The following is a 14,471-nucleotide window of genomic DNA, read 5'->3' as shown; positions in this document are numbered from 1 at the left end:
CATGGTTATGTCTTTGCTTGGGTTTGTTCTTTCTGCAACTCCCTTTCTGGTTCTTGAATATAAGATTTCCTTGTCAGCATGAGAAAGGCATCTCACTAATCTGTGTAATTCACAGGAGTCAAGGACAGTGTCAGCAGCTGGTCCTTGAACGCCTCACATCCTGGGAAGCCTCCCACTTATGCCCTTTGGTGGGCTCTCCAGCATGCCTGCACACTCACCTGAGGACCCCAAAAGGTGGGTGATGCACACTTGGGACTCACCCACTAGAATTCTTGGGCAGTGACAAAGAAAAAATATCATTAATTTGTGTATTGCAAAAACCAAATGTTCCCTTGGTCTCTCTACCGGGTAACTAGACACTACTTTACTCTAGTTATCATTAGTATCTTGGAAAAATAATATTAGAACTTTGAGAAGCACTTGACAAAGTTCTCACATGTACATTTCCTCATTTGATTTTCATACTCCTATTAGATAGGGCCAAGAGAGGGGGGAAAATGGTGTTGTTAAAGATGTTTTAGACCCCAGCTCTATTACCATACAAGCTGTATGATCTTAGCAAGTTTCCTAACCTCACGAGTTTTTATTTTCTCACTTGAAACACAGGTGATAACTGTACCTGTGACTCAGAGACTTAATCACAAGAGCATTATAAGGGATAACAGATGACGTGACTGTGAAGTCCTCACGAGGAGCCTGGCCAAGGCCAAGTGCTCAAGCCTTGTTAGTTGCTATTACCAGATGCCATCATCGCCATCTCACCCTACAGCGGCTCCTATTTGTAAAGTCACAGAGCTCATTGGCAAAACTGGACCTAGAAGCTAAGTTTTCATTCTTTCTGTCTCTAGGTTCTCAGTGATAATTAAAGTTTCTGAAGTCCAGCAAAAATCTGTGGTGCCCTTTTCTTCCCCACAAACCCCCTGGGGTTAGGATAAATGCAATCAAGGAGGGCCAGTCAGCCATGGACAGGCAAGATGATCCTCAGGGAGTCAGTCTCTCTCCCTGCCGCTGACCACAAATAAAGGGCCCTGTAAGGAATTAATTAGAGCCTGAGGAAAAAGTCCTGAGCTCTCAGCAATGCTGAAGTCTCTTCGATAGTTGTGCCGTAACAGAATAAAAGAATCTGGGTGGACTCTCGTTTTGCTTATAACTCCCTAGCTCTCTGATAAAGAGAGTCATTCTGAATAGCAATATACTTATTAAAACTTGCAATGTAACTTGTAAGTGTACATGAATATAATCCATTTTACCCATCATCAAGAATTTTTAAATGACAAGTTCAGAAATAAAAAAGTATTTCTATGAAATTATGTAAGGAAAATACAGAGAAACAAACACACATACACGCACATACACACAGCATGTTATGGTTTTATATGAAGCATTCTGCCCATCTAAACCAGGCCAGAACAAATGCAGAGAGTCTTCCAAAAGCCTCTGTTATACCAACAAATGTTGAAAGCAAGGAGTTGTATAGAAAGCAAGTGGGATATGCCAGACTTCCTCCCTCTGGACCAAAACAAATACAAGCAAAAAAATATTTGCTGGGATGACTGAAAAGCAAAGAAAGGCAGTGGAAACTAATTTCCTCTTCAAAAGGGATATGCTTATCTCAAGTGAAAAATAATTATTCTAATCATTTTTTAATGTTCTAAAGAATTCTCTGAAATTTGGCCCCTTGCATATTTGCAAACAGGCGATGTTCTACAACTTCAGAACACTTCCTAGAATCAAATACCTGCCCTGGCTAGATAGAGTCAGCTTTCTCTGCTTCACCCACTAGAATATGTATGACTCTGTTCAGTGATATGGAATTTCCTCCCTGCTAGGACAAAAGTACTTTGACACTTTACATTTGGAGCTGACACAGAGCCTGGAATCCATCCACTGTTTCAGAATGAGTTTGGGAAGCTTCATTTTCAAAATTCTGATCTTCCACAAAGTACAATATAACAGTGAGCTAGTGTGTTCAGAAGAAAATAACTGGGGAAAAAATAAGAAACTAAAACAACTGATTTCTAACCTATTCTTTCATTTTAGACATTTACTCAGAAATGTATGTCACAGTCATGTACAAAGGAGCCTACTTCTACTTTCTGAAATGACAGAAAACTGGACCACCCAGTTAATAGGCTACACTTGCCCTAAGGACTTGCTCCAGCAAAGCAGTCAACTTACATGGCACTTTCTTCACTGCACTTTGAGTTGCCAGCATCCACTGTTGCCTTCTGGCCAATAGCTTCATCTGTAAGGTCCAGCCAGGTCTGATTCTTAAATTTAATTGTTATTCTTTTGGCCCAAAACAGAATGCAGGGAATTCCATCCATGGAGACATTAACTGGGCTATGATGGCTGAATGCATTCCGAGGTTCTTTTTCTAAACGTCTGCTCAGATTATAGTTGAGAGCCTAATGAACCCAATAAATTAAATTTAAGATATGAATTTGTTTCCATAGTACAGAAGGCTTCTTGGAAGCAAAAGAGCCGATTCAAAGCCTGTTACTCTGCTAGCTCCACAGCCCATGCTATTGGAGATGGGTAGACCTAACAAGCTTAAAAATATAGGTATACCTGAAGGTACATGAACCCAGTTCCACAAATTACAATGTATAATTTTTTAATGTTAAAATTCATACAGTATACAATATGAAGAATGAATGCTAATATAACCTATCAATTTTAGGTAAAATTATCAGTTTTAACAAACGTAAAACTTTTAACACTGATTTAAAAGATTAAATTAGTGTTAGATTTAATTAATTTAGTCTTTTATATAAGTGTTAGATCAAATCTATTTTAAAGATTCTAAATATAGGGAAAATTAGAAATGGTGTGGGTTGTAGATTGAGGAAGTATATGGGAATATCCTCTGCTGCTGCTGCTAAGTTGCTTCAGTCGTGTCCGACTCTGTGCAACCCCATAGATGGCAGCCTACCAGGCTCCTCCTTCCATGGGATTTTCCAGGCAAGAGTACTGGAGTGGGGTACCATTGCCTTCTCTAATCCTCTATTTTTGTTCAATTTTTTTTTCTGTAAACCTAAAACCACCAAAAAAAATGTCTACTAATATTTCAAAAAAATTCACTAATGGCAGTAATCATCTCTAAAATAATAAGAACCCAAATAATTCAGAACTTTAAATAAATTAATATGTTAAAGAAAACAAGAGGTTTCTAGAAATACAACATAATCCTCCAGACCATTAATATCCAACAGGACATTCTGTGTTATTGGCTATTATGTACTGGATATGTAGCCAGTGCAACTGAGGGGCTTAATTTTTAATTTGACTTAATATTACCTAAATTGAATTTAAATTTAAATAGCTGAATTTAAATTTAAATAGTGGCTAGTGTCTACTGTCCTGGAGAATGCAGTTCCAGGTCATTTAATATACATAATCTAGCAAGATATTCTAACCTTGTTCTACATCTTATGAAACCTTTGCAGATTTCTAGGAAGCCCAAGACAATGCACTTTGGTTTATCATTCTGGAGGTCACAAAAGCAATCTCTATCTGAAAGAGGTGATCACTTATCTAGATCAACTATCCCATACCAATAACTCCAGGTTAAAGATAAGAGAGAAATTAAACAGGCAGCAGCAACCCAAGTTATAGTGATCCTGTCTGGAAGGCAACAAAAGTAAAACTGAATACTGTAACGAAAATACTATATATGACAACAAGGAAAACTTTGGTGTTTTTTCAACTGTAAGATTACCATAACATTTCCCCACCCAAAGTTCAACCAAGAATGTTAGTTATTAACAGAATTATTACTTATATTTTCACAGTGGCTCTGACTTGATTGAAATGTGTTTACTTTTTTTTTTTTTTAATAATTTAGTCTAGTTTCCTAAAATGTCCATACCTGTGTGATTGGTATCACTGTGAAATTCTGCACTGGCTTCATATCTCCACTATTCTGTCGATCTGTCAAATAAAATGACATGAGTACAAAGGCAAAATGTCACTGGTTTATTAATGTAATTGAGTGACAATAATATGCTAAGCACTGTAAAATGTACCAGGCTTGAGACTTTCGGCTCATAATTTAGAATACAATATTTAAGAGATTTTTCACATCAGAGACTCCAGGTGCAAGTACCAGTGTTCAGGGAAGCCCATCATAGACAGAACCCTTCCTCAGCCCCGGAGGGAACCATAAGGGCAGTTACAAGTCTTACCACTGTTTACAACCACTTCTTTATTTGGAGATGTTCGAGAGATGAAACTAGAAAAAAAAAATAAATAAATATATACATTTAGATTTTATATGAAATTTTAAGGACATTTTGGTTTACTACATCTCAGAGAAGAGGAGGAGAATCACAGCCTGTAAAACTGTTCACTCTTGAATAGTGAATTTCTGATTAAAAAGTAATAGTATATATGTTCTTCAAAGGAATAAGGAAAAGACTGGAAATTTTAAAGAAGAAAAAAACTTAAAAATATCAATCTTCATCTTTATTCATTGATAAACAGTCTACTCCAAGAATAGTATGCTAGACAAGCAGTATGCTAGACACTAAGGTTTAACCAAAATAAATAATAACCAAGAATAAACTAAATGACTAAATTATAAAATATAATAAAATGTTTTACAGTAAAATTTTATACCATGTTATACTGTTAGCATATTGAAGCAGAAATATTCAACCCTTTTTATTAAAAAAAAACAACAGACTCTATTTCCAAAAAAGTATTTCTGAAAATTATGAAGATATAAATTATAATAGTATGTCCTTCCAGCATTTTACTCTATATATATGCACATACACCTTATATGCAAAGGTAACTTATTTTTTATATTATTTAAAAACAAATTTTTATAAACATACTATCTTAAAGCCTATAATTTTTTACTTAAAAGTATACATATTTTATGACATACATAATTTTAAATTTCATCTGGTTTAACATCATATGAATGCATTAATATATTTAACTAAATCCCTATTAAGTATTTAAGTTGTTTCCAATTAATAGTATTGAACATTACCTTGGATTATTTGTTCATACCCCTGAGAAGTCCCTTAAGATAAATTCTTAGAAGTGAAATTGCTATGTTAAAAGATATACATCTTTTTACCATGGAATATTGCAAACATACACAGATTTAAACAGAAAAATATAAGTTCCCTCACCCTCCCTTAGTTCCTGTTCCCACCATCCAGCTTTAGTAATTGTCAAGTCATAACCAATCCATGTGTTCATTAATGAAAAGCTTTTAGCACACAACACAGGCTTATTTTCATTTCAGTAAATCTATGGACATACAATAATGCTGGTGTACTTCTTTTTTCAGATAAACTCTAATTTGAATTGGCCTTGCCCACTCAACTAATGAGGTTTTAAGGGAAGCCATAATCTCAACCAAAGACAAAATACTCTACACATGCATTTTCACATCACTACATGATCTTTGAACTAAAGTAGAACTAAAGGATTATCTGTGTGAACATACTAAGAAACATCGATTTTTAATTTAAAAAAAAAGTAAACCTACATTAGCACTATAATATTCAGAAACTTTCCAGTAAAAGGGATCTCTGCAATATATGAAAATTAACCAAGAGCCCTAGGCCTGCAGTGGCTGGTGCCATATTTTTGATTTACCAGGTGTTCCATTCAGAGTCTCCCAAGCACACCTTCATGGAGGTGAAGGTGAAGCAGCTGCTTCATGTTCTGCTCAGGATTGAAGACCATGTTCCTACGAAGGCCAACAAGGCCCTGAAGGGTCTTGGCCTTAGTCGCTGTGTTCATTATTTCCCCCCGACCCCTCTTGCTGCAGCTACACTAACTAGCATTCTTTAGTTCAATTCCCTGAATGCTTCATGTTCCCTTCTTCCCTCTTAAGAGTCTTAGTACCTGCTTTTCCCTCTATCTGGAATGTTCTCCAACCTGTGCTTCCCCCTACCTCCTCATCACATCCTACATATCCTCCAGATCACAGCTCCAATATTGCTCCCTCAGAAATGCTGTCCCTAACTTTTCAGACTAGTTCAGTTCAGTTCAGTTCAGTTCAGTCACTCAGTCATGTCCAACTCTTTGTGACCCCATGAATCGCAGCACGCCAGACCTCCCTGTCCATCACCATCTCCCTGAGTTCACTCAGACTCACATCCATCGAGTCAGTGATGCCATCCAGCCATCTCATCCTCTGTTGTCCCCTTCTCCTCCTGCCTTCAATCTTTCCCAGCATCAGGGTCTTTTCCAATGAGTCAACTCTTCACATGAGGTGGCCAAAGTACTGGAGCCTCAGCTTTAGCATCATTCCTTCCAAAGAAATCCCAGGGTTGATCTCCTTCAGAATGGACTGGTTGGATCTCCTTGCAGTCCAAGGGACTCTCAAGAGTCTTCTCCAACACCACACTTCAAAAGCATCAATTCTTCGGCACTCAGCCTTCTTCACAGTCCAACTCTCACATCCATCCATGACCACAGGAAAAACCATAGCCTTGACTAGACAGACCTTAGTCGGCAAAGTAATATCTCTGCTTTTGAATATCCCCCTATTATATGTGTTCACATTTTACCATACTTTTCTTTCAAAGAACATTTCACAGTTTATCTGTAATAACACTGTGCACCTGATTAATGAGCACCTCTGCTCTAGACTTACAGGTTCATGAGGGAAGAGACTTTACCTGTTTTGCTACCACTGCATAACCAGCACTTAGCATTGTGCCTATATAAAAATATCAAGTATTAAAAACCTATGTGTTACATACACAAATGAGCTAAAAACTTAATGAACAAACTTCAAAAGGGAAGTGGGGAAAGGGAGATCACAGGAAATGCTGTGTGAAAGGGAAGAGATTTTCTTTTTTAGGTATAAACCCAATTTGAGGAACGAATAAGTAAAGGAAGAGGGATGACCCCTTCTTTCTCTAAGCATGGGAAACATGTTTCAGGCTTAAAATACAATTATCCTTCTTAGAGACTTAAGGACCTTGAATTACCCATAGAGGTGAAAAATATTTTAAAATCCAGATTTATGATTTGAAAGAACATTCACAAAACAGCAACTGTTGTTTCTATCACAATGAGTTAATATGCCATATTACTAGATACAAATGATGATTGATTTGTGTGATTTCTAAGGTCTCTTCTGAGGCTAAAATTATTTAAAACCATTAATACTGCTTCAAAAACCGAACTGGGATTTTTATAGTTTCTAGTGCACATTTTATCAGTGTAATACACAAATCAGTCACTTCTATATAAACCAGGTGAGGCAATATTACTAAGCTTTAACCACCTAAGGAGTATAGGTCACTTACATTACTTGAAAGTGAACCTGAAGGAAACAACTAATTGATTTGAAACATGAGAAAACAGATGTTAAAAAATGCCTGTCCTTACTGTTTTTATTAGCTGATGACTTAAGAATTCCTCAACACAAGTTTTGGCAGACGATCCTGCTTGACACTTTCCTTTGCGTTCACACTAACCCCTGACAGATTCGCTGTGATTGCACATAATGAGTAATTGGGAGCCATGACATAAGTTAATTGCTATTCAGATTTTGAATATTCTTCTTTATAGAGAAATCTCTATATATTCCCTTATATGGTATAGAGAGAAGCCAAAAGGACAAAGGAAATAGAAACCAATATTTTGCTTGTTAGTTTTAAGCAGTGTGTACTCCATACAATGACCATCTCCTACCAGGTAAAATGATTTAACATCTATTCTTTAGAGGACAGGTTATATATTTCTTAGTTTTTAAAATTTTGCTTACTCTCTTCTCACATAACAACAGCAAGATAAAACTGAAATTAACAGTACTTGTGAGTATAAAAGAAATACGAACACTGATTTGAGTCATTTTCTCATATATTTTGATACGTAATACAAATGTTTTTTGGATACTTTGAACAAATAAATAACTCCTCCCTCTTATAATAAAGACTATATTTTTTTCTCATCTATAAACTCTAGTTCAATGATTTTAGTAACTATCAAATGATCTAATCTAGCATATCTGTTTTGAATTGTTAACAAACGTAGCTGTGCAACAACATAAAAAATTACAGAATCATCTAATTTCACACTTGCACTGAAGTTCACAGATGCATTATATTTAAAGATGTGCAGTTACTCACCTTACATTCTTCCTGGCAAGTATCTGGTCCAAAGTTAGTGAAAATCCGGTACATAAAAAAATAAGTGAAAAACTAAACAAAATTTTTCTTCCCATCAAGAAATGAATCTGTTTCTTCAAACCAGGCACATCTGTTAATTCATCAATGCAAAGCAAGCAGAGGCAGTACTTTTTATGCCTTGTGACTAATACATTCATCCAATAAAAAGAGAGCATTCCCGGGATGTATTATGTGTGGGGAAGGGTGGAAGGAGGAGCCTGATACTGCTGAATTTAGAGTATAGAATGAAACTAATGGGTCTGTTTAGGTTCTTCAATTATTCATTTCAATGAAAAATTATTGAGTTCTTTTTAGAAATTGGCATAGTTTTTGTACTTTTAAGAATCTCATAATGCTTTTCAGAAAATTATTAAATTCTCCGCAAAAATCTATGAATTATACAAGTATCATATGCATTTTTCAAGTGACTAAGTAAAACTCCCTGAGGCTAACCTATTTTACATATGTGTCCTAATACACAGTTTCCTATTGAATTCATGACTCTCCATTTGCAGAGAGGCATGGAATGCAACGGTAAAGGGTACTGACTGGAGTCAGACAGCACTGAAGAGCATTCCCACCTCTAGCTCTTGCTAGCTGTCTAGTATTATTAGACAAGTTACTTCTCCGCATTTGCAGAGTGGGGACAAAGTATTTAAAGAATTGTTGTGAAGACTAGATAAGGCCCTGAATGGCCAAATCTACCTTGAGAAAGAATAATAAAGCTGGTGGGATCACAATTCCTTTACCGTAAGTAAAACAGTATTGGTATAAAGACAGACATAGAGATCGATAGAACAGAATAGAGACCCCAGAAATAAATACATGCACATCGGGGCAACTGACCAGGGATAGTTACTGTTGGTAACAAGTACGCCAAGAATATACAAAGGGGAAAGGACAGACTTGTCAACAAATGGTGCTCAGAAAACTGGATATCCACATGCAGAAGAATGCAATTGGACCCTTATCTCACACCATACACAAAAATCAATTCAAAATGGGTTAAAGACTTAAAACCTACAAGAAAGCATGGGGGAAAGCTTCAAGACATTGGTTTCATCAATGATTTCATGGATATGCTGCCAAAGCACAGGCAATGAAAGCAAAAAAAGGCACAGGACTACATCAAACTGAAAAGTTTCTGCACAGCAAAGGAAACAATCAACAGAGTGAAAAGGCAACTACAGAATGAGAGAAAATATTTGCAAAACATACATCTGATATATGGTAATTTTCAAAATATATAAGGAATTCCTACAATTCAATAGCATAAATCAAATAACTCAGTTTTCAAGTGGTCTAAAAAAAAGACAGCCAACATGCATAAGAAAAGTGCTCAGTGTCACTAAACATCAGGGAAATCAAAATCAAAATCACAAAGACATCACCTTATACCTATCAGGGTGGCTGTTTACCAAAAAATAAGCATTGTCAAGGATGTGAAGAAACTGGAACCAAAGTGCACCGTTGGTGGGAATACAAAATGGAGTTGCTATGGAAAATAGCAGTTGCTATGGAAAACAATATGCAGATTGATCTCAAAAACTTTAAAACAAAACTACCATATGATCCAGCAATTGCATTTCTGGATAATTATCCACAATAACTGAAATCAGGATCTCAAAGAACTATTAGCCCTCCTGTGTCCACTGCAGCTCCATTCACTGCAGCCAAGAGGTAGTATGAATGGATAGACAAAAATGTGATACATATATAAAATAAAATATCATTTCAGGTTTAAAAAAGAGGAAATTCTGCAATATGTGACAATGTAGGTGAACCTTGAGGACATTATGCTAAGTGAAATAAGTCAGTCACAAATACTACATGATTCCATTTATATGAGGTACCTAACACAGGCAAACTCATAGAATCAAAGAGTGGAATGGCGGCTTCCAGGGGCTAAGGAAGGAGGAAATGGAACTTGCTAATTAACTGGCACAAAATTTCAGCAAGCAAGATTAACAAATTCTACAGATCTGCTATATAAGACTGTGAAAGTGAAAGTGAAGTCGCTCAGTCATGTCTGCCTCTTCGAGACCCCATGGACTCTAGCCTGCTAATAATATTGTGAGTGAAAGTGACTCAGTCGTGTACGACTCTTTGCAACCCCATGGACTATACAGTCCATGAAATTCTCCAGGCCAGAATACTGAAGTGGGTAGCTTTTCATTCTCCAGGGCATTTTCCCAAGCCAGGGATTGAACTCCAGTCTGCCACACTGCAGGAGGATTGTTTACCACAGGGAAGCCCAAGAATACTGGAGTGGGTAGCCTATCCCTTCTCCAGCAGATCTTCCCAACTCAGGGATCAAACTGGGGTCTCCTGCATTGCAGGTAGATTTTTTTTTACCAACTGAGCTATCAGAGAAGCCTAATACTACTGTAGTACATACTTAAAAATGTGTTGAGAGAGTGAATTTCATCTTAAGTGCTTTTATCAGTCTGTCAGTTCAGTTTAGTCACTCAGTCGTGTCCGACTCTTTGCGACCCCATGAACCACAGCACACCAGGCCTCCCTGTCCATCACCAACTCCCGGAGTTCACCCAAACTCATGTCCATTGAGTCGGTGATGCCATCTAACCATCTCATCCTCGGTCATCCCCTTCTCCTCCTGCCTTCAATCTTTCCCAGCATCAGGGTCTTTTCAAATGAGTCAGCTCTTCACATCAGGTGGCCAAAATACTGGAGTTTCAGCTTCAACATCAGTCCTTCCAATGAAGGACACTATATAATAAAATTTTAAATAAATAAATAAGAGATGAAAGCCTTTTCTTACTTCAATAACTAGAAAAAATAAAGAATCTCTATTGTTATTCCTTCTTTGCCAGCCTCTACTCCCACCACCCCCACCTAAAAAGCATAAAACAAACAATAAATTCTTAACAGTTGCTTGTTTATGTGCTAAGTCACTTCAGTCAAGTCCAACTCTTTGCAACCCCATGGACTGCACCCTGCCAGGCTCCTCTGTCCATGAAATTCTCTAGGTAAAAATACTGGAATGGGTTGTCATTCCCTTCTCCAGGGGATCTTCCCAACCCAGGGACCAAACAGTACAGGTCTTCTGTACTGCAGGAGAATTCTTTACCATCTGAGCCAACTGAAAACAAAAATTAAAACAGCACAATAAAGAAAATCCTCTAAAATGAAAGTGTCACCATTTTTGACACTTACGAACCTTGACCTCTTTAATGACAAAGTACTGGTAGCTAAAAGGGCCCATTTTAAGTGGTGTTTCAGAGATGATGGATTACAGGAAAGCTGGGGATTTGAACCTGATGAGACACTCCTTTCCTTGCTGCCCACTGTGCACAATTGGCATCTTTTAATGTGGCTCTAGGGAGCCCTATAGAAAAGGAGGAGATAAAATTACAATACTTGGAGAAGTGGGAAAAAACAGAAATTAGGAAGAAAATTGCTTAAAAAATTATAAAATAAAAAAGGCTTATCTGTGCTCCATCTTATTTCTATTTCTCACTATATTTTCTTTTCTTCTCTTTTCTTTCACTGCATTCCACTTTCACTCTTCACCTTTCCTTTTACTTTTCTGTCCTTTCCCTGATTCCATGGAATTTCAAGGAGCAAGACAGGTCTGGGCATGAGGATTTTCATCATAGACAGTGCTGTCAAATAGAATTTGGGACACTTGGTTAACTTTGACCTTCAGATTAAAAAAAAACAGATAACTTTATTCATGAATATGCCCCATGCAATATTTGGGACATAATATACTAAGAAATTATTTGTTTTTTATCTGAAAACTAAATTCCATTGGATGTCTTCCATTTTTATTTGTTACATCTGACAATCCTAGTCTTAAGGACTCTTAGCTGTGCTATGAGTAGCAAAGATCTAATTTCTATTTGATCAATCAAAACAAAATATGAGCTACATATGTAATTTAAAGTTGTCTAGTAGCCACACTGAAAGAGTTAAAAATAAGCAGGTGAAATTAGTTTAACAATATATTTTGTTTAACCTGATATATTTAAAATATTATTTCACATAGAAAAGTAATTTTTTTAAATTATTAACAAAATCTTTTACTGTCCTTTCCTGCTCCATGCCTGAAATCTGGTGTATAATTTATACTTCTGCATATCTCAGTTCAGAGTAACCAAGCTTCAAGTGCTCAGTAAGCACATGTGGCTAGTGGCCGCTGTATTGGCCTGTGCAAACACAGAACACCTCCAGCTGCCAGAGCAAGCCCTCATAGTCTCACACAGTAGCAGAAGTAGTACCTGATTACACTGCTTCTCAAACTCCTGGTCAGGAGGAGGTGAGAACCCAAGCCACGATGATCCTGTACCATGAGAATAACAGTTCTGTGAACACTCAGAAACCACAGTAGTAGTCCCTTAGTGCTTATTATGTAGCAAACTTTCTTGAAAATATGCTTCAGTTATATATTCAGGCACATACACACACATGCAACATTTCTTAATTTAAATCAAGTATCATCTTGATATATTGTATGACAGGATGCCTCTAAAATTTTAATGTAGCATTCTGTTGTCGAAACTTTCTCCCACTTGGTGAAGAATATTTAAAGCAGAATAATTAGTAGTTAGTAGGTTTCACACACGCATTTTAAAATAGAAATCACGCTTAAGATGTGATTGTCTGAGAACAGCTTGTGACTCTGGAGGAGAAAATCAGTGATAAAAAAATGTTAATATGATAGTGTGCAGGCTGCAAAGCACTGGGGTCTCACCTGTGCGGCACTGCACCTGCCTGCTCAGACAGCTGAGGGGTCTCTATCCAAAACTGTGAAGGTCTGAGGTTTTCCCCAACTTGGAAGCTAATAAGTTAGCCTGTTAGGGCTTCATGGGTGCTAGCAAAAGATGACTCATGGGTCAGAAACAAAGGACTTTATACTTATTACTCACCAAAGAGCAAGCAGTGTGAGCATCGGTCTGTTTGGCCATAAAGTAATACAGGTGGGTGCAGATGGACACCTGTACACACAGTGTGTATCGTTTCAGGAGAGAAACTCAAGTTTGCAAGGCTATAAGCCAAACTGCCTCTTTGCTAGAGACAAAGATACTATTTCTACCTTTCAAGGCTATTTGTTTTACAAACATCCTAAAGCTATTCCAGAACAAAGAGCAATTAGTGACTTACAAGATAAACAGAAAATGCAGAGGGGTGTGGAAAATATTCCCTCAACATTTTCCATGAGAGAATAGGAAGCTGTTCATCCATGCTGCCTTCTTTTCAACTGAAAATACTTGGATTTGCTTCATTTTCTGATTTGCTATATATTATTAAATGAAATGTTACCTACAAATGTGAATATAAAAAACCTATCTTTCATAATCATATATGACAATACAGAATTGAGTTCTCATGGGGAAAAAAATGGATCTATCTAAATTCTAATATTTACCTTAAGGGGCGTCTAGCATTTATCAGACTACAGTCTCTATTCATCCAAATGCTCTCAGACTGAAAATCCCATTAGTCAAATGTTCAAATTGATTACAATGGTCATTGCCAACTGATTCAAAATCCAAATCCAAGCACCTCCTACAAAGCCTGCATGACCTGGCCCTTGCCGGTCTCTCTCACCCTTCTCCCCACCATGCTTACAGCACTCTGCCTGCACTCAGCCTCTCAACATCCTCCACATGCCAGCTTTTATGCACCTCAGTGACTCTGTACATATTTTTCTGGCTGTGGGAATCACTTCACGCCCCTCTAATTCTCCCTGTCTTCTGTTCACTCTCATCATAACATATATCACAATTTGTACTGAGACATTTACTTTCTCATTACTTGTTTACAGTGTTTCCTTATCAGAAGGCCTGCTCCATGAGCACAGAGACCATGTCTAATTAAACTGATGTAAATCAAGAAGTTGCTGGTCTAAGTTGGTGCTAAATAAAATGTAGAGGAAAATGAATAAACCTATCGCAAATATTACATAATTATTTCCCACTTCATGTCACATGGTTGTGACTCCAGGGCTTGAATATTTAGGTAACTGCACCTAGAAAATAAACTAATTCAAGTATTCCATCAAATTTAGTAGCTTAAAAACGCAAACAGACGAAACCCATGTTACATCAGTTTACTAGCAAAATACCATATAGTATATACGTACTTCTCCTTGTCAAAGGTATGACTCTGTGATGGTTAAGGTGGGTCAACGTAACTGGGCTGTCAGATGCCTATATATATTTGGTTGTGTCTCTCCGGGTGTTTCTGAATGAGATGAACATTTGATTCAGTAGACTAAGCAAAGCAAATTGCCTTTTCCAAGGTGACTGGTCCTCATCAAATACACTGAAGGTTCAACTAGAGCAAAAAGGTGGA

The 14,471-nt window shown here is 37.1% G+C and overlaps 1 protein-coding gene across 3 annotated transcripts in view; it reads right to left on the bottom strand.

Moving 5' to 3' along the window:
* The window catches only part of LOC101123629 (V-type proton ATPase subunit S1-like protein), a 31,086-nt gene extending 17,082 nt beyond the window's left edge, over positions 1-14,004 (bottom strand). The window contains exons 1-6 of one of the 3 annotated variants that reach the window (XM_060415982.1): positions 13,043-13,111; positions 12,395-12,456; positions 8,112-11,776; positions 4,188-4,234; positions 3,872-3,933; positions 2,179-2,408 (exon numbers count right to left, since the gene is read on the bottom strand). In XM_060415982.1, the coding sequence (XP_060271965.1) occupies positions 2,179-2,408; positions 3,872-3,933; positions 4,188-4,234; positions 8,112-8,326 (554 nt within the window). In that variant the 5' untranslated portion in view covers positions 8,327-11,776; positions 12,395-12,456; positions 13,043-13,111. Of the gene's footprint in view, positions 1-2,178; positions 2,409-3,871; positions 3,934-4,187; positions 4,235-8,111; positions 11,777-12,394 lie in introns of those variants that run through there. The other 2 variants (XM_004009062.5, XM_060415983.1) reach the window with 2 other exon arrangements.
* Between the last annotated feature and the right edge of the window lie 467 nt (positions 14,005-14,471).

Source organism: Ovis aries, chromosome 5 (assembly GCF_016772045.2).
Source record: "Ovis aries strain OAR_USU_Benz2616 breed Rambouillet chromosome 5, ARS-UI_Ramb_v3.0, whole genome shotgun sequence".
Lineage (NCBI taxonomy): Eukaryota > Metazoa > Chordata > Mammalia > Artiodactyla > Bovidae > Ovis > Ovis aries.
This window is presented reverse-complemented; position numbering and strand designations above follow the sequence as displayed.